This window comes from Metopolophium dirhodum, chromosome 1 (genome assembly GCF_019925205.1).
Source record: "Metopolophium dirhodum isolate CAU chromosome 1, ASM1992520v1, whole genome shotgun sequence".
Lineage (NCBI taxonomy): Eukaryota > Metazoa > Arthropoda > Insecta > Hemiptera > Aphididae > Metopolophium > Metopolophium dirhodum.
In genome coordinates this window covers 45,306,460-45,327,268 of record NC_083560.1, presented here as the reverse complement: position 1 = coordinate 45,327,268, position 20,809 = coordinate 45,306,460, and the positions used below count along the sequence as shown (strand labels likewise).

Here is a 20,809-nt window from a genome sequence, read left to right as displayed (position 1 = left end):
TTTTTTTGCGTCTAACAATACTTATACTTTTGGAGCAGAAAAATTTCTTAAACTTTCAACATCAATGGTGGTTTCTGGTAAAAAAATTGATTAATTTGTTCAGTTGTACTTTGGGAGTACAAAAGTATTTTCAGTACTTTTCTTAATATTTGGGAAAAACTTACTAAAAAATAATGACAACGGGGAAACCAGAATGTTTACGCAACGCCTGTTTTTAACAAAATCGACTCTATTTTTTATTTAATTCAGAAAGGAATAACCGACATGTAACGTTTTTCCATTGCGTGTATTATAGTTTTCTAAACGAAGTTTTCAAAATATTTAGACCAATTTTAAGCTATTTATTAAGAACCTATCACACCATTCTACATTAAATCAGATTTGACTTTTAATGAGTTATATATACAATGTTTTGGCAAATATTAACCTACTAAATTAAGAAAAGAGTAGTAATAATATAAATTTAATATACCTAACATATTAAACTTTAATTAGAAATATAACTAATCTAACCTAATCCTACATCATTGCTCATAATCGTTTTTTCGTATACCTACAGTGATTTATTATTGAATTCAAATTTAACAAATACATTACTGTGACTTACTCAACGAAAAGGTACAAAAATATAATATAATCAAAACCTACTATATAGTATAATATAATAAATTAATAATAATAATAACTTTAATAATAACTATACAATAGATCAAGTTCTCTGGTTTTTTTAATATTTCAATATAATACATCACTCGGCTCATTATTATTTTTTTCAAACCATAAGTAGAATAATGTATTAACATGGTAACTTATTAAACATTTAAACATAAAAATAAATAATATATAATATGAACGTACATAAATATGTAAGTATGTAGTTTATAAAAATCTGGGTATGTGTATAGTGATTTGCTGTACCAATCAATATTTTGTATTTGGAACGTGCTATTATAGTTAAATCAAATTCATTATGTGAATATCACATGAATGAATTAGAAGAGATACGTTTAACGGACAAACTAGATAATCCGATACCACTGATTAAAATAAAATATTTGATAGATTCGTCACACTATCAAAATAAAACAAAATCTATGGCGTTGTTGTTGGTTACTTGTTAGGTATTTATATGGTGGACAAACAAAAAATTGAGTTACGTTAAGGTAAAGTGTATGGTTAAAACAAAAGCGGCTCATTGTTAAAAATATTCGAATATCTTGATAGAAAAAAATACGACTCTTACATTTGGATCAGAATGCATGCAAAAATAACTAATAATTTAACAATGGATCTATTTTTAATCCAGCCGAAATATTGTCAAGTAGTATTTTAATTAAAAAAAAATAATGTTATTTTAAGAATAAATATGTTTAAATTATAATATTACCTACATTAGGTACCTATAATTATTCATAAGATATCGACTGTACGCAGATCTGAATAATCGAAAAGGTCTGGACCCTTTAGTGCTGGCACCTCACGCTTACGTTTACTAGTCTCAATGATGATTTTTTTTTAGTTTAACGTTTTTTTACACACGGACGGCACGAAGCCACAAACACTGCAGTCTCCCGTTTATTAATTTTCATTTTAAAATCTGTCAAGTTCGTTTTGACCATCGTCCGAGCTCTAACCGCGTCCACAGGCCGCCGCGCATAGACAGATCAGTGTCCGTTACCACCGCAACGGACTCGGCAAACTAACTGCATTCCATAGGTTATACCTTTGTACTACATTTAATTCGCCGTATTATTCATTATATGCTAAGTATTACAGTAAAATATAATCAATAAATACATCGCAGCATATTATATAAATATACGTACCACAGCGATGGAGTGTGTGTAGTTTACCGAGATTTGTGCGCAAATGTGACTCGTGTTCAATCGAATTTGTGCAGATCTACACACTCCAACGACACTGCAGCCCCGTTGGAAGCGCGAGAGAGGATCGAAAACACATGAACATTATTAAAATATACAAAACCAAAACTCACAATATATTATATGGTGATAATAATAATTTGAATTTGCGACTGTAAAGGTTTATCAATTGTCTACAGTCAAGTCTATTTAAATTAATTTATTTTATTTCGTATACATAGGTTACTACACATATCACATATCACATATTTTATATTTTTAGTTGTCTATGGAATTTAAGTACTCACCACCTTTACTCTTTACTCGACTGCCTCAAGTTGATTTTTCGTATTACTCAAGAAATTACCAGTTAATTGACATGACGATACTACAGCGTTAATAATATAATGATACAAACTTGATCTATAAGATATAGAACCAATAGAATAGTCCTTGGACGGCAGTATTGGTATTGGTATCGGTACACTGCATGTGCAGTACGCTCGTGCATAATATTATAATATAATTACAACGTAGTAGAGGTACCATATAATATACTATAATAGTGCAGTGTGGTGCGGAAATATATATAATTTTATCTCATATAACTTAACATAATATACCACCCCTACACTGCACGCGCAACGTCCTCGGAGATGAGCCTTTTTCCCGGCGCGTCAATATTGTTGTTATATCGCTGCAGCAGACAAGTGGCATCCTACAGATGACTTTCTCGAGTGACGCGCGTACGTTTTCGACGAAAACATTTGTTTGTTATACGCCCGTATTTAATAATATTATATTTAACACCGACCGATCCGTCTACTGTCTATGCGGTACCTACGTAAACATATTTATAATTCATATTATATAGGTAGCGCACTAGCGCCTTTAATAGAACATTATGTTATACGCCGACGCGAGCTCGGCATAATTCGCGGAGCGTATAACATTATAATAATAATATGGTAGGTACTGAAAAGTGAAAAGTACGAATATATAATGGCGTTTATTTCGCATCGTCGTATACGTCGACTCGGGGACGACTGTGACCTCTCCCGCCCGCCGCCCATCATTAAAATAATAGCGCGCAAGTTTTCACTCTTTTCCGCCTTGTTGTCCAATCAGTTATTGTCTTTCTTTCTTTTTCTCGTCCCGTTTTGCCGTCGAGTCGCGTCGTTTGCACGCTTCTCCGGCGCCCCCTCGCCGCCGCGCGTGACGCTCGGAAAACTCGAGTCGCGTACGCCCGTTGTAAAATAATAATCATTTTTGCGAAAGGGTTTATTATTAAACGCGGTACACGACAACAGTGTTATTATAATATAATACAGGTATTATAGCAGTATAGTAATCGTATATTTAGTAATATACGGTAATAGTCGCAGGGTTAAACGGACGGTACACGTCGGTAGATATACATTTTTAGGGCGCACCCCTCGTCGGAGGCAGCACGCGAACGATTCACTATAGACGACGGCGACATTATAAACGTTTCTCTGTAAGCACGACAAAAGTAAATTCTTAAGTGGGGAGAAAACGAGGGAACCGTTCCGAGTCGATTATAATATTATACGCGCGTAAGCCGCCGTGTTGTGTAAGTGATGCACATCCAAATCCAATTACTGTTATTATAAATTATAATATTATCATCCGCCGAACGTACTTTTAGTATTTTATTAATTGTAAAATTCAAATATTAGTGTGTTTTTTTTTCCTTTATTCGGGGTTATTATTTATAATATTATTATTGTCATCGCGCGGTGCGTTACAATTTTTTTTTAACTCTGCAGTTGCTGCTGTAGTAAGCCGTTGAAGGTAAGCCGGAAGTCGTTATCATACGCTTTTTGGTGGACATTCTATATGCATGTGACATATTATGATATGGAACTGACGGCCACCTACTTTTTATTACTTACATTGTTTTCGAGTCTTGGAGATACTCTTCAACACCGATGGCATCCTTGTTTGGATGCGATAGGCACGCCATCATTCTTCTTCAAGTTGTCGAACTGTTAATGCCGTACATTATGGATGATTCTACACCTTTTTTTTTTAACAATTTGAATATTTTTTATGTTTGGAATATGAGCGCGACTGGGCGAGCGTTTATAGGTCGACAAAATGTCGTTGGTAATATAATTAACAACGTGTCATGTCATACAAATACGAACCGTAACGTTGATATAGGTCCAGCTTGTATTGTAAGCAACAAATTCGCTCTAGGCATCATTTGTTTATTTTAGTCAATCAATCGCACTACCCTTTCTTTAAATATTAAATTGTATTTTTTTATCAAAGTCCCGCAGATGGATTTTATTGGTTGGTCACCAGTTGACAACCAGGAAACCATCACGGCTAATAATAATAATTATAGGTAGGTCAATTTCGTTTGGAGGTCGTCACATATTGGACATATTATTTACATCGTTGTCTGGAGGTTTTGTTTGCAAACGGTTATCGATATTAAATAGGTACACTAGCTAGTATTCGTTGTCTGATACTTATGAAGGTCAGAAGGTGTAAGCGATTCGTAAACGAAACGTTTGTTATGCGAATTCCAGACAATCGTACGTGCTTACATAAAGTACATTTTTTAAATTTAAAAAAAAAAACGTTAATTTTTACTCTTTATCCGGTGTACTTCCAATACCTTGAATTTAATTTTTGAATTAATTGTGTGAAATTGTTTTTTATAATCTCATTAAGAAAAATTGTCTTTTGTTTATTAAACAATAATAGTGATATATATATTTAGATACTATATAGAGTTTATTTTTTAAATACTTCACTATAATGATTATTATTAAGTAAGTGCCTTTAAATAATTGCAAAATCGCATTCTGTGATTTTCGTTTAATATTTACTCTTGACAGTATTACATACCTACGTGATTTTAAAAATCCTATTTCCGATGAAATTCAATTATAAATATTTGAACACCTGCTTGATTTGTATCTATACCTTCGTGGTTATATTATAGTACCCCGATAAAACGTTTTCCAATCATTTATTAATTCATATCAAGTGATAAAACGTACACCGGTTAAACCACGAATGGTCAATAACGGTTTGATTTTAATGGCCGCCGTCAACTACTGTCACGTGATTTAAGAAGAAAAAAGTCTGTCTACTCTGCAAAAACTTCTACATGTAATTGAATTACATACTGTCTAGAAGTCGCTCGAAATGTGTTAAGACTGATTAAAGGCTTGTGTTTAATTTAGTGTAGTTACTACCATATACAGTTCACACGATAACATCTCTAAAAGTTTTTTTTTTTCAAACTACGCACCATTGTCCATCGATATTGCAATGGTATTCTCGATTAGTTACCGAAATAATCTCATTCATCTTAATCCGTGTTAGTTTCTGATACAATTTCACATTGAAACTATTATCTACTGACTACTATTATACCTACTAAATAAACTTTTTGCTGTTGTACATAAAAAAAGTGACAATAACATAGTATATACTGACACTTGAATGCAAACGTTTTGATCTCTCCTGGTCGTCTGTAATCAACGAAAACTAAATTTGATTTAAACAAATGACCAGATACTTCACTTGCTGTGTCAACAGTCCCCGGAGATAGTGTGTAATATTGTAGTAATTTGTGATTTAAAAAGAAAAATCAATATCTATTAGGTAAAGTTTTAGAGAAAAAAATATCACATTTAAGTTATACAGTTTTGAATACCTGTATAATATATTGGAAACGTTTTGTTAAGCCTGCGTATTGTCTGTCAGGTTATTCGATTTATTAATAATCATATACAAATTGTACACTAGAAGTTGGTTTTTTATCGTTAATAATACTGTTACACAAACGTAATGATAACCGTACGGTCGTTTCTGTTATGTTATACTTATTATGTCATTCGTTTGAGTTAATTTTTTTTTTTTTTTTTTAAATCCGACATCGCTTAATTGATGCTGAATTATCATTGGCTAGAAAAGATAATGTTCACAAGAAAAATAATAACAATTTTAATTCGCTTTACCATGACTCGCTTTCATGTCACTATTCTACAGTTGCCAACAAGGATTTAAAGCTGTCTATTTAAATTTTACTTTTAACTATGACAATCGATTGAAACACAGACAATATGTCGGCTTTTTACAATTCATTTGTACAGGTGACTTCTATAAAAATATAAAAATCAAATTTATGAAAATGCTTAACGAATTTGACAGTCAAAATCACGCGTACGTTTACAACACTTGAGGTCAACTGCAGAAAAAGTAAACCAACACTCCGCCGAGTTATTGATCTTCCTGTATTTTAACCGTTCAATGATTACTGTGTGTGTACGCATGCTAAGAAACGTACTTTCGCGATGATACAAAAATCATTAACAAGACCTGACACACTATATATATATATATATACAACACCGAACATCGTGTTGTACCAACCTGCAATACGGCCGTTTTGTTGAGAAAAATAAATAACTTTATTTGGAGCCGTTTTTATTGTGTACACGGTTTAATGGATAATTTATTATATTGCCGAAAGAATTAAAAAAAATATTCATGAATAATAGTACAATATAAAATAAAGTGGCACTTATAAACTCAACGAGGAAAATTATTTCTTAAGACTACTATATCATATTATATTATTATTATATACACGTATAGTTTCAAAATACTTCCTTAAAAGTTTAGCATAAAAAAATGTGTCTTATTCGTTTTTTTAGAAACATTATTTTATATTGTGCAAGTAACATACAAATGTTTCTCAAGATGAGATTCTCAACACGATATTCTGCATAAATTCTATTAATCTCAATTTGTAGGTATTATTGATAGTATTGCATGTGTGCGTTGTGTGTTACTGTTTACATATACTTGTTCTTGTACCTACACGGTTTGTATAAATATATTTGTATGTTATATAGATGACTGGTGACGAATACAACGACTTGGAAAAAGACGAAGTTAATATAATTTCTGGAGCCCTCGAACTTCATCGCAAAAAAGTCGGCGATGTAATGACCAAATTGGAGGACGTGTACATGCTGTCATACGATACGGTGTTGGACTTTGAAACCGTCTCAGAAATCATGAAATCTGGTACGTAGAGATTTTGTTATAAAAATAATTTAGTACATAATGTACATTATTTATAATATTATTTTCCAAACCTTAAATTAACAACGAAGTTATCACTGTAATTCCTAGTTTGGCGTAGCTGAACCAAGTAGGTATATCGTAATAAAATATTATATTCATTATAAAATATTTGATTATATAATAAAACTAAATTAAAGATATTTGTTTGATAAAAAGAAATATATTATGCAAGGTTCCTATGAAAAGTGCTGAATTAAAACAAATCAATTTCGTAGTAAATGATAAGATTTATTTTCTTTTATTGAATAAAATAGCATAATAAAGGAATTGAAAGGCAATTATAATACAACTTTTAGTGAAAATTGTACACACATAGTTATACCGTTAAATAAATAATGATAATAAAGATTAATTTTTAATTGTTTATCTATTAAATATTCACGGCTAAGCAATAACAATATTATTAATTTTAACATATAATAATAATAATAATAATATGGCCTTATAGGATGCATAATATATAATATGTATACTGTTAGGTGTTATCGAAATACTAAAATATAACTATTATATTATAAGTTTAAAATTAAAATATTGTTTATTATGCTTAAATTACGATTGAAATGTTTGTGAAACGGTTTAGTTATGCGTATAATATATTATGACCATCAGCTATCTTCCGAATTGGTAAAAAGAAATGTACAGCAACTTGCGTGTTATTATAATGTTTGATATAAATTATAAACACAGCGGCATATCAATATTAATTTCTTACGACTATAAATGAAAGTTTGTTTGAAAGTGCAAGACAAAACTTTTGATTTCAGAAATGTTTGGTACATACTACATATTATTATATAGTCTTAATAACATTAATATATTATATGGTCAAACATAAATAATATTATTATTGTATCTGTTTGAATGGATGACATAACTGCCACAGCAGACGTTTGTCATAAAAAATAATAATAAAAATAAAAACCATAGGAATCTACAAAATATATTTAAATCGATTTTTGGCAATCGTGTAAATGCGTATACCGTCCGCCACGCTGTTCGCATATTATATGATCTATATTTATATTCTCCCGAGCCGTGGTGGCTGCTATACTGCAGGTGCAAGACATTTGAAAGATTTTTCGACTTTATATACTATCGCATAAATATTTCTAGTATCAATGGTCCCGTTGTATGGAGTGGGCAGCGGATAACGAGTGAAAAGTAAAAAAAAAAAATTAAAATTAAAATTAAATCCGTTTTGAGAAGTCCGTGGGCACTGGGCCAACGGGGAACCGCCGCCACCGCCCAAGTTCCAACTATAAATATAACGCCGTCGCCGTACAGACGACGTAAAGCATGTAACTCATGCGAGATTTTTTTATGGTTTTTTTTTTTCCAATTCATCGAAGGGTTGTGCTTGATTTCAAAACACATTTGTATTCACATTACACAAAACATAGTAATATACCTACTGCATGTAAAATATCAGATCAAACGTGTCTCTTATAAAATCACATTTTAGAAACGACCTTTAGGAAATATGGTCCCAGGGGTATCTTAAGATCTTTCAGCTCACGTTCTCGCTCGCTGTCATTCATACGCATACACACACAATAAATGTATTCTCAACTTTTCGTGGCTTTTATTAAATATTGCCATTTTACACCATAAATGTCACGTGTTTAATCCATGGGACATTTGCAGCTAACAATTTGATTGTTTTTAAAAAGGTTTTCTTTTTCTTTTTTCTGTCTTAGTATTATGTTGTTTTTATTTTTATCAGGATACTCGAGGATTCCCGTGTACGAGGGCAACCGTCAAAATATTGTCACCATGTTGTACATCAAGGACTTGGCGCTGGTCGATCCCGACGACAACACATTGCTTAAAACGCTGTGCCAATTCTACCAGAATCCGTGTTATTTCGTATTTGAAGACACTACACTCGACGTACTGTTCAAGCAGTTCAAAGAAGGTAAATAATTTATTACCATTTGCCGCAACGATAGTTTTAGTCATGAATAGGTTGGGAAGGAAGGTGAACCGGTTTTTTAAAACCATTGATAATTACCAATCACTAATTACCCTATCTAAATGTGAACCAAATTATCACAAATAAACTATTAGTTTTAAACGTACCTACGTTTTCAAAAAAATATTTTATTTTCTTTTGGAGGATTCGACTATTGCAGGTCACCGTTGCTAAATGACACTAAAGTCTTAACAAATAATAGATCAAACTTATTATTATTAATATTATTATTTATTACAAATATACTGAATGTTTTTATAAAATTAAAAATAACAGATATTTCACGAAGTGCGTATTATAGTCGGGATTTTTAAAAATAATCACTTCGTAGATATTCCTACTGAGACGGACGTTGAGTTAATTTATAATTACCACTTATAACACTCACAGCTGTCTCTTATCGTAATGGTTTTGGCAAACTTATCAAGATTTATAAAGTTCATTTAGATTAGTTCCATATAGTAAATACTTTTTTTTAATTCGTGTCCAATTAAAATACATGGGACCCGCGTATATATTATGCTAAAATACACTATAAAATAGAATATATAGGTAACCAAATTCATACAAACGTGGTACATAAAAAAAGTTTATAGTAACTAAATCTATTTACCAATTTTATTACTATTTGTACTTTCTGTATTATATTTAAGATTAACAGTAACTGTAATAACATTATATTATTGTAAATCCTAGACGTATAATTGTAATTGGGTGAAACCGTTAAATTGTTCGTCCGTTTAATCGTTTAAATATAAAAATAAATAAATATTATATACCTAATACTTATTTTTTAAAAAAAATGATCTTTTAATGGCCAATGATGTAAATTCCAAAGATTGTGTGGTCAGAGATCACAAAATTATAGCATTTATATCTAAGGTACGAAATTTCAATAATAATTTTAATTTCACTCCCACTCCATAAAGCATAAACTGTAGTGGTTTTTTGTCTCCAGATCATTAAACATTTTGAATTCTGATTTATGCATTTCAATAAGTACCATATAATACACATATTTAGGACTCCTAAATTATGAGTACTTATATTTAATAATTCATCTAGCATGGAGTATCAACTTTTGATTTATAAATTGCTTAAATGACTGGTTGATCTATTTAATGTTAAAGACCCACTCGCAACTATCCATTGATGACAATGTTCGAAGTGCCAGACAAAGTGTACGATGTCGTAGTTTTTAAATTCTTAGGCCTATGTCGTAATTTCCTACATCAACATAAAATAAATTAATATGTAGTATAATTAATATATCATTATTTTGACTAATATGCAAATTTTCAAATGATATTTTACCATACTTAAACATATTTTTTTTAAATAATAATATTTTGTTCATTGTTGTTTTAAAGCACTGACAATTACATACATTATACAATTATAAATTAGGTACAAAAGTACCATCTCCTCAAAAGCCAAAGGTTGTCCTTGGGGAGAGAGCATCTAATTCGAGTAAAAATATAAAATAATTAATTATACTACAAAATGAAAATTGAGCTAATATATAAATGTATATATAACATAATTATCCTTATAAATAGATTATTGTAATAAAACATTTGTATTAACATTGTGAATAATTAAATTATATTTAATACAAATTTAAATTAACTTATTTTTAGAGCTTTGTTTGTGATGTATAGTATTTGATAAGTTGCGCTTATAACAACATTTTTATTTTAGGATCAGTGTACTAATATTGCTCTCTTTATATTTTATTGTCAGTACCTATACCAATTTCGTTTACCTATAAGTTTTACTTTCAGGATTGAAATATATGTTTTTTTTAAATATAATTTTGAGTTATCATATTTTAAACACAAACTAGCTATGTAAGTAAGTTTATTAAAATAATAAAAATTTGAAAACTTATATTATACTGATCAATTGATCAATACAACTAAAACTGGATGACAGCTATAAATGTCTCTTGTTTTAAAAAAAATAATAATAATAATAATAATCACGCATTTAAAATATTAATAGCGGCCAATATTCTACAACAGTATCGAGATTTTTATGTAACACAAAAATAACCAACATATATTGGTATAAATTTGAGTGACACCCATTATAGACGAAATCAAGTTTTCACTACGTCGCCCGCTATAAATATAATAATCGGTCCGTTGCACTGCACAATACTATTTTGCATAATATGGGGTAACATTGCAATGATGATAGTATGATGCTATCAGATACCTACTTTTTGATTTGCAATTGATTTTGATTTTGATTATATTTTTAATAAGCTATAATTATTGTATGTTTTTATTTTATTAAGTAATTTAAGAGGACATTACTTAGATATTTGTTGTCTCCGCCTTACAAGTGCATAACATGCTCTTAGCAGATCACGTTTGAACTCAGTTAATCTAAAAATTAGAGTAAATCGACCTATTATGAAAATTTATGGTAAGAACATTATCTGTGTTTGTGGGTTTTTTTACGATAGTTCAGTTTTTAAGTGAGTTATGAGCATTTTTAATTTATGCTATATTATAAGCATACGCATATCTTACAAAAAAACTGAACTATCGTAAAAAAAAACCACATACAAACACAGATAATGTACTTACCATCAAGTTTCATAATAGGTCGATTCACTCAAATTGTTTAACTAACGGAGCTAACGCGTTCTCCTAAGCGTAAATTTGCTATGTTACAGTGCACTTGTAAGACAATAAGACAACAAATGACTGTGTAGCGTCCTCTTAACTAAATTTGTACTGAATATAATAAATATTATTTATACATAACATTTAAAATGTAAATGACCGATGGGCAATAGCTATTATTTAGCACAATATATTGGTCAATCAACCTTACAAATGACCGAGCGCAACTGGTCTATCGACTTTAAATATTTTGAGCGCACTTGGTATAATATGAAAAGGTCGTTTTAAGTGCAATTGGTAATCCCAATCAGTGGTCGAAAATATTCTACCCACTATTGTTTTGAATAATATGATAAACTATGTTTGTCTAAAGATAATCCTAGGGGCTTATGCTGTTGGGCTTTTTAATACTCAGATTAATGAGCTACCTATATACAATGTATATTATACATATAAGCATATATACCTGAAGTTAATATTCCGACACTTGAATTCCCATTGTGCCGTACTTTAACTCAATGCAATGTGAAAACTTAACTGCAAACGCTATAGTAATAACAATAATAAACCCAAAACCCTCTTCAACATTCAAAGAGCATACCTACATCTGAAAGTTTTTTTTTTCAAATGCTATTATATTTTATAAATTGTCATTAAATATTAAACTTTTCTGAGTTCTATACTACAAAAAGAAAAAATCTCGCTTGTTACGCGTATATATATTCGTTTACATGTATTTTTTATCGTTTTTAAAATAATAATTTAACTTTTGACAGTGATGTATTTAGGCTTATAAAAATTCTATCTCGACTTATTCGCTGAAATTTCCACATTTAACTAAGTTTACTAAGAATCAATAAAATGTCAAGCTAACTGTAATATATTTTAACGTCAAGAACTTTTAAATCTTTTGTTCTAAATGACATAATAATATTTTCTGGATATATATCATGAATATTGAATTCAAATCTTGACATTTTGTTGGACTAGGTACATAATATAACAGTGACAAATAAATTTTTTTATTTTTTTTTTAAATTGAATAAATTTAAAAAAAATGATTTATTTGTTTTGCTAAACTTGTAGCTTCTATAGGAAACACACGCTTATGATCTCTTATGATAATAATAATAAAAATATTTAACATGAGTAGATATAATGTAAAAGTCAATAAGATTTCTTTTGTCCATTTTACGAATCTGACGAATATAGTATTGTAATATTTGTGATATTTTAGAATTAAAATATGGTCGCGTCAAAAAATGATTGGTGTTTGAAATAAGATTTACATAGTTTAGTTGAGACAATTTATGCAACAGAATCTTTATTTTTTATTTTATCTTTTTAAATAAACAGGTATTAAAGGACATATGGCATTTGTTCATCGTGTGAATAACGAAGGCGAAGGCGATCCGTTCTACGAAACTGTTGGCATAATAACACTGGAAGATGTAATTGAAGAATTGATTCAGGCTGAGATCATGGATGAAACTGATGTTTACAGTGAGTAGCGTGTCAATTACCTACCTATACAATATTATACTAACACTAGTTTATTGTTCGTTTTATTTTCAGCCGATAACCGTTCGAAACAACGTCGACAACAGCGTTCACTCAGAACTCAAGACTTTACCGCATTTGCCGAGCGCAGTGATAACCAGCGTATCCACATTTCTCCTCAACTTACTTTGGCCACATTCCAGTTTTTGTCGTCGAGTATGTACACATAAACTTGTATACATAATATGCGCGTACGTCCCACTGGTGTCGGTCCCAGACAGCAATTTTTTTTTCTAATTACCGTTTTTGAAATATGATTTTGGATAATTATTAGTTATTACTGTGTTAGAGAGCCAAAATTATAATTGCCATGTTTAGGGTTCAATCAAAATAAAAACATTAAAATATTTGTTTCATGTTTTTTATATTTCTTAGAACTTTGAGATACCAAATTTTAGGACTTGTTAATGTTGATATTTTAAAATTTGAGCAACTAATTTCCTTGGAATATTAAAATAGTTAGGCGGTCGTATATTATATCGATGAGCTGATATTATGTAAGAAAACAAATACATTTACATGAACGCTTTTTGATTTCATGATTTTGTTCAATTATAGGTGTCGAAGCTTTCAAAACAGACGTTGTATCAGAAACTATTTTAATGCGTCTGCTCAAACAGGACGTGATATTCCATATAAAAATGAAAGATAAAGAAAGATTTAAGTCTGATCCAGCCAGTATCATTTACCAGCAGGGCAAACCAGTCGATTACTTTGTGCTCATATTGGAAGGACGTGTCGAAGTCACCGTCGGCCGTGAAAATCTTGTATTCGAAAGCGGGCCATTCACGTACTTTGGATCACAGGCATTACACCAGAACATCGGAATCGGTGAGTTAAATTAAATAAAGTGATTCCGTAAGCATACTCTCCCTAATTGTATTATTAATAAATTATCCATTAATACAAGTTCTGTTTCTTAATTTGTTACCATACTCAAGACATATATTATAATATTACTATACGAGTAGGTACCTTGTCAAACAGTTAGATTTTTATTATTAAATATATAAATATGTTTTTTTTTAGTAAGAACCTCCCTTTTTAGTTTTTTGTACGACATATACGTATAACATATTATCAAAATTCGAATGAGTATTTACTAGCTTGATATATTTGATAGTTGATCAATATCAATGAACTTTTGAATGTAACGTATTAAGTGTATAATTTGTTTTAAAATGTGTAACAGTTTTACGAGTAACTTAGTACTTGACTAAATAGTAAACATTGCATATTTTTAATTAATATATGTTGTATATTTTATATTATACCTAATTAATAGATAATGTTTTTAAACAATATAAAACCATTATATCCGATTAGGACAAAAACCTAAAATCTGAGCATTTGAAAATATATTCTTTAATTTTACTCGAAAAATCTAAAAATCGGAATTTTATAAATGGATAAAATGAAGATGAGTATGCATGATGGTGAATCGTAATCGTCCTGCAGTGTAAACTGTCTTCGATGTACTACTTTAGTCATTACTGTATTACCAAATTTATTTCAGGCGAGTCGCCACCGTCTGGAGCCAACCCTACAATGGCCAATTCGACTGTGAACAACATGGGCAGTATACAGTCGGTCAACATCGATGCCATGTTGCGTTACACTTTCGTGCCCGATTACTCGGTGCGTGCCGTTACTGAGGTGATGTACTTACGCGTGAAACGTTCGTTCTACATGGCAGCAAAACGCGCCACGCTCATGGAACGTTCTAAGAAAATGTCAAACGCCGGTGAATTTGATGAAGAAGTTGACAAGGTGATTATATTCTAAGACTTGAAACTATTATGTATTGTTTACCCCTAGGACGTGGCTCCCGCACCTCAGACCAACTACCCAAACACAATTTTGATTTGTTTAACACTGTATCATCGTTTAATTTGAAAAAAAAATATTTGCCTTTTAAACGTTTTATTAACCCTGTAGAACACTGAACAGATTTGTTTACTTAAATAGGACAACTTATCACTGAAGTATTTTCTTTTCTATTGACACAATCAAAGTCACAGACGTATTAACTAATGAACAGGACAGAGCTAATACAAGAATCTCTACAGTTCACAATGTTAAACCAGTCACTATTTCATAGATACCCAGACTGTATTTTATTGATATTTTGATTTTGGTTTTTTTAGTCCTATAGAATTCGTCGTTGTAATAATCACTAATTACAATTTCACATAAGTTATTTTTATAGACTGTCATTTTATTTTTGTTTTTAAATAAGTTTCTCCCCCTCCATTTAATTACTTGAAATAGTTCAACAAATATATATTTTACTTAAATATAACAATGTGACAATATGATTTAATTCACTACAAATTTGATTTCATAAAATTGTTTTACATTTTGCAATTAATAAATCTTCAATATTTGTTTACTTTTTTGTTAAAGCTGTTCCATACTTATGGAGACGAAGACCGGAAGAGTATCCAAGGTTCTCCAGACGTAACTAGAAATGCATCTCAGGTAAAACGCAGTTTATTATATAAAGTTCACATACACAGAGAGTTCAATACATAAAATATTACACAGAAAAAAATTATTAAAATGCAGTTTCTGTAATTTTAATACTTATGGTGTAAACGCGTTTCAGCCCAACATCTCAGATTTCGCACTTCGTATTTAGGTGGATTTGTTCGCTGCCACCAGACCGCGAACACTTATACTGCTAGAAACTAGTCTGTAAACCAAAACATTATATTTTCCTTTCCTAATCCTTTGAGAAATGGTGAGTGGGAAACTGAAATCAAAAAAAAAAGTAAAATAGTTTACTATGATGTATGATTTTGCCGTCACTATACGAAAAGCACGCTTTGAAATATTATTCCACTTTGATGATATTATCGAGTCAATTTTCAATTGGCTTCCATCGTTTCAATTTTATTCATTCATTACGAATAAAATATAGACAATATTTGTTTTTAAAATTACCCTAGATTGTTACACTGAAATATATATATCAATGGATGTTAAACCATGTTTATACCCACATGGATGATAGGTAGTGGCGTACGCAGAGGAAAGGAGGTCTAACGGGATGAACCCCTCTCCCCCACTGCCCGTATTATTATTTATTTAATTAATTTATGTATATCATATATCAAAATTCAACTGTAGTAAACTAAGAATAAAGGGCGTATTCATATTATACGTCAACGAATTAGCTATAGTCCTACATACAACATGAATAAAAAAAGAACAATTGACAAAAGTTGAAGTTGTACAACAATTTTCAAATATCTCACCTAAAGTCTAAAATTATTAGACTAGATAAAAATAAAAATAAGATTGTATTTTATTTCCCATATTAGTCTTATAAAAAGTTATTCTTATAAAAAGTTTCAAACAGTATGAATTAAGAAAGCACCTGCTTTATTTTTTAAACTTAAACTTGTAAATTGTGACAACTGAGTAATTAATAATTTTCAAGCCAACCCCTCCCCCTCACCATTGAAAAATCTGTGTACGCCACTGATAATGGGTACAAAAATAGTATGTACGTTTTACATACGTACATGCATACATCATACATACATACATACATACATACATACATATATATTATATCATACATACATGCATATAGACGTACATACATACATACATACATACATACATACATACATACATACATACATACATATATACATACATACATACATATATACATATATACATATATACATGTATACATACATATTGTATACATACTTTACAATAATATTTTCTTCACAGATAAATCACCGTAAAAGTTCACTCGTGCCCCTCAAGTCCGAAGGGCGTTCGAGTAATACAAAAAGAAACAGCAATGAGCTGTTTATATGAGGTAGTAGGAGTGAGCGAGTGTCATAAAATAATGCCCAAAGTTGTTAACTAACTGATTTACGATTTAACCTTGATTTGATTACCAGTTGATTTCTAACATTGACTGACAGTAATTTAACAACCAATACGTTGATTCAATACGTTACATGTTTATTTGAAGTTAATTTATAATAATATTATATAAACAATGCATAGATATTAATAATAATATGCTTTTTAACATTTGTTTGCATATTGTTCTTTAAGGATTTGTTTGTATCAATACAAATACATAACATCCTTGTTGGACTACCTATTTTAGATTTTAAATTTTTACGCACACTTTCAACATTTACAAATGAAACATTATTAACACCCATCAAACACAACACTCATATTTTTTGTGAAATTATTTAAAATACACAACATTACTGATTCATATGCAAACTGTATTTGTATAATTATATTATGTCATAAAAAAACTGTTTAATATTACATATTATATGTAATAATGTAATAGTTGAATATTGTAAGACAAATTACCAATTGGTTTGTCATTGAATCTTTCTAAAATGTTATCCAAACACATATGACATTTTACAACAGTCAATGAGATGTACCATTTATTTGCTTCAATTTAATACATTAAAAATAGGTAGTGCACATTTTTGTCAAGTGTGTTTTTAGTCGTTTTACTTTAATATAACATATCATGTTGAAATACATGATTAACCTTGTAACTCAACAATTTTGTAATTAATGTATTGTTGATTTTCAAAATAAAATAAAATAATATTTCTCATTACTTCTTAATTAATATACCCCTTTACACGCATTACACAATAATATATTTACAGATATTATACAACACACGCATTATTATTGTACTTTGAGCTTTAAAATATGTATAAATTATTAAGTGTTAATTTTTAATTACATTTTTTTTGTTATATAATTCAAATACAAGCTATGATATTTGATGATCATTATCTAATAAAATGTATATGACTTGCAGACAACAGTACAGCCATCTACAATTTCGGCCAACGCAGCATCTCTTAACAACGGAGAACCTACTCAACCTGTAGCCGTAGCATTCTCACGAACACCTCAAGGTACCTCTGACGCATCGGCTGAAGAAAAAATCACACTTTTGGGCACAAACACATTGTCTGCTGCTACAAAATCGGACGTTACTGATCCATCATCTTAGGTCTATTAATAATGAGATTAATTGTTAGTCTGTTCTTTTATAAGTGTCATGTTTTTTTTTTTTTTTTTGCTTTACTTTAGATTTAATAGCGTTTATTTAGGGACGTACATTACACCATTGATTGTATAAACTATAGATTGCTCACTGAGCATTTTTTCAGTGGCGTATAAAAAACTTGGTTTGTATAATCAATGATTACACATAAGCACGTAGCAGATATTATTTAAGTTTATATTTTTTTTTTTTCTATTGTTATGTGTTACATATAATTTTTGACTTAAGTAGTTCTAGTCCAGCATTATTGTGTTCAGTAAGTGTCCATAAAATCCCATCAGTCTGTCTGAACAATACGCGAGTCAACTAATATGTTGTGTACATTTTCATTTATTTACGCTCTCTTTACGCTCGTATTGGACAAACATAATTATTAAACTGCCATAACGGCTGCACACTGAGGACTCGACTCCCATTTTTATCATTCTAGTGACTAACTACTTCAACCAGCTTTTATTTTATTGTACTTTTTTTTACGATTTATAATATAATTGCTTTGTTTATTTCATATTATTATTTATAAATATATACATAATACACACCCATTTATATATTATATATTACATATATAATTAAGCTTTGTGTCCCGGTGACGCGGAAATCCGTTTTGTATATATGCAAAAGCGAATCTCCAAGGCTTTTCGTGTCTCTTAAATTTTCAACCGATTTACGACCCCTCAGAGTGATCTCAGAGGTATGCGAGTCCTCGTATTTTTTGATATTAAGTTGTATTAAGAAATCGATGAATCTATGCAATATCGGTTCTGTTCTTTCTTTCTTTTTATTAATAAAACTAATAATATTTTACTTCTATAATCGAATAAACAAAAAAAAAAAAAAAAAAACAATTAAGTAAAATTGAAATATAACACTAAATTTTTAATTAACAATTTCCTCACACTAAACGACATCACTATTAAATTGTTTACCTTTAAAATACGTTTTTCGACTTTGTTATTAATTTTTTTAATTGTTTGAGTATTATATATTGCTACGTATAGATATTCTACAAGTTTTTTAATTGACTTTACAATTAACACAGTAACGTGGCGTTTTATAATTCTTAGGAATGCGCTCAAATTAAAGTATAAGTAATTATAGGTTATAAAAATAATCTGAATGACGTTTCGTGAATCGTTACATAATATTTAGATTCAGAGTTAACTAGTCTTTTTTTAAGCTTACTGTTCATGTTATATAATATATAGTGATGTTCGTTGAAAAAAATTTTTAAAAAAGAAGAATAGTTGGAACAAAATAATTAGTTAATATGGAAGGGGAGAAGAAGTATAATGTTGAGAGTTTATAAACATATATTTATATATAATAATGATTATTGATAATATTATAAATTATAATTATTAATGTTTGTATACTAAATTTTTCGTAATATTTATCTATTGCGTGTAAGGAATTATATAATGTTAGATACCTTATGATATAATTAAGCTGAATAATAATCTTAGAGTTATATTCGACAGTAATCAACTGATGGTTATCGAAATTTGCCCAACAATATCTACCTATCAAGAGTCTGATCATAATATCAGTTATTGTTTGTTCGGCACAATGTGACTGACATAATGACAACATTAAAATATTATAATACAGTACAATCTACGCGTATTGATATTTCACTTTGTACACATTTAAAAGTGGTGCTCGATTGTCGTCAAACATATTATTATTATCATAATTTTTTTCTCAACCACCTAAAACCTAACGAATCATAATGTCTTAAATGTAGGCTATACAGAATTAAAAACATGATACAACCACCTGCGTCTGAAAGTGGTATATTATTTGAGCATAGAAATATCCTAAGACCGTACCGGCGTGTCACATGGTAAGACAAAATTAATAACTATAATGATATAATATAAATTAAACAATTTGAATAATTTTCTAACGGACTGTTCGCGAATGAGAATGTTACGAGCCCGTGAAAATTTCTGGTAGATTTCCAGGCTTCTCTTTTATGTGTGCTCCTTTGGTGAAAAAAACATTTCTGTTGTATACACACACAAATATATATGGCCTGCCAATAATATAATATTTTACTTTTGTCGCCGTTTTTGCCCATTTCTATAGTCTTACACATTTTTAACTACCTACCTATATAACATAATGTATACATTTCGGATTATATGTTGAGCGTACAATTGCGTTATACATGTTTTACTGATACTAATAATTATAATTGTTTTGCGTTGTCATCATTTATGATCAAAATAATAATATTACATTATTATTATTATTATTAAATATTATTATTTGTGTTTAAGTATTCATTGTTAAATTGTTTATTTTACCGAAAAGTATATTCATTTCTAGACATAAACATTTTCGTGTAAACCGCCATTATTATTTTAATATTAACTATTTATGTAGGTGCCTCGTACCTATCTTTATTGTGCCCATATACAATAATATTGTTATATTTTAATTTAAAGTCGAAGATATTATTGTTGAGCATATAACTATAAAATATTTTATGTTTAGTTTATAGTTTTTTAATTATCTAATGTCGTGTAATAAGAAAATATTGTTT

The 20,809-nt window shown here is 29.7% G+C and overlaps 1 protein-coding gene across 3 annotated transcripts in view; it reads left to right on the top strand.

The window, feature by feature from the left end:
• Positions 1-20,432, top strand: part of LOC132933929 (unextended protein) — an 84,901-nt gene extending 64,469 nt beyond the window's left edge. The window contains exons 5-13 of one of the 3 annotated variants that reach the window (XR_009662958.1): positions 6,767-6,941; positions 8,728-8,919; positions 12,969-13,115; positions 13,188-13,328; positions 13,731-14,003; positions 14,689-14,942; positions 15,579-15,653; positions 15,781-15,915; positions 18,007-18,139. Coding sequence is in view for 2 of the 3 variants with exons in the window: in XM_061000210.1 (XP_060856193.1) it covers positions 6,767-6,941; positions 8,728-8,919; positions 12,969-13,115; positions 13,188-13,328; positions 13,731-14,003; positions 14,689-14,942; positions 15,579-15,653; positions 18,007-18,204 (1,455 nt within the window). In the remaining variant the exon portion in view is untranslated. Of the gene's footprint in view, positions 1-6,766; positions 6,942-8,727; positions 8,920-12,968; positions 13,116-13,187; positions 13,329-13,730; positions 14,004-14,688; positions 14,943-15,578; positions 15,654-15,780; positions 15,916-16,922; positions 17,014-18,006 lie in introns of all 3 variants that reach the window. The other 2 variants (XM_061000211.1, XM_061000210.1) reach the window with 2 other exon arrangements.
• The last annotated feature ends 377 nt before the right edge of the window (positions 20,433-20,809 follow it).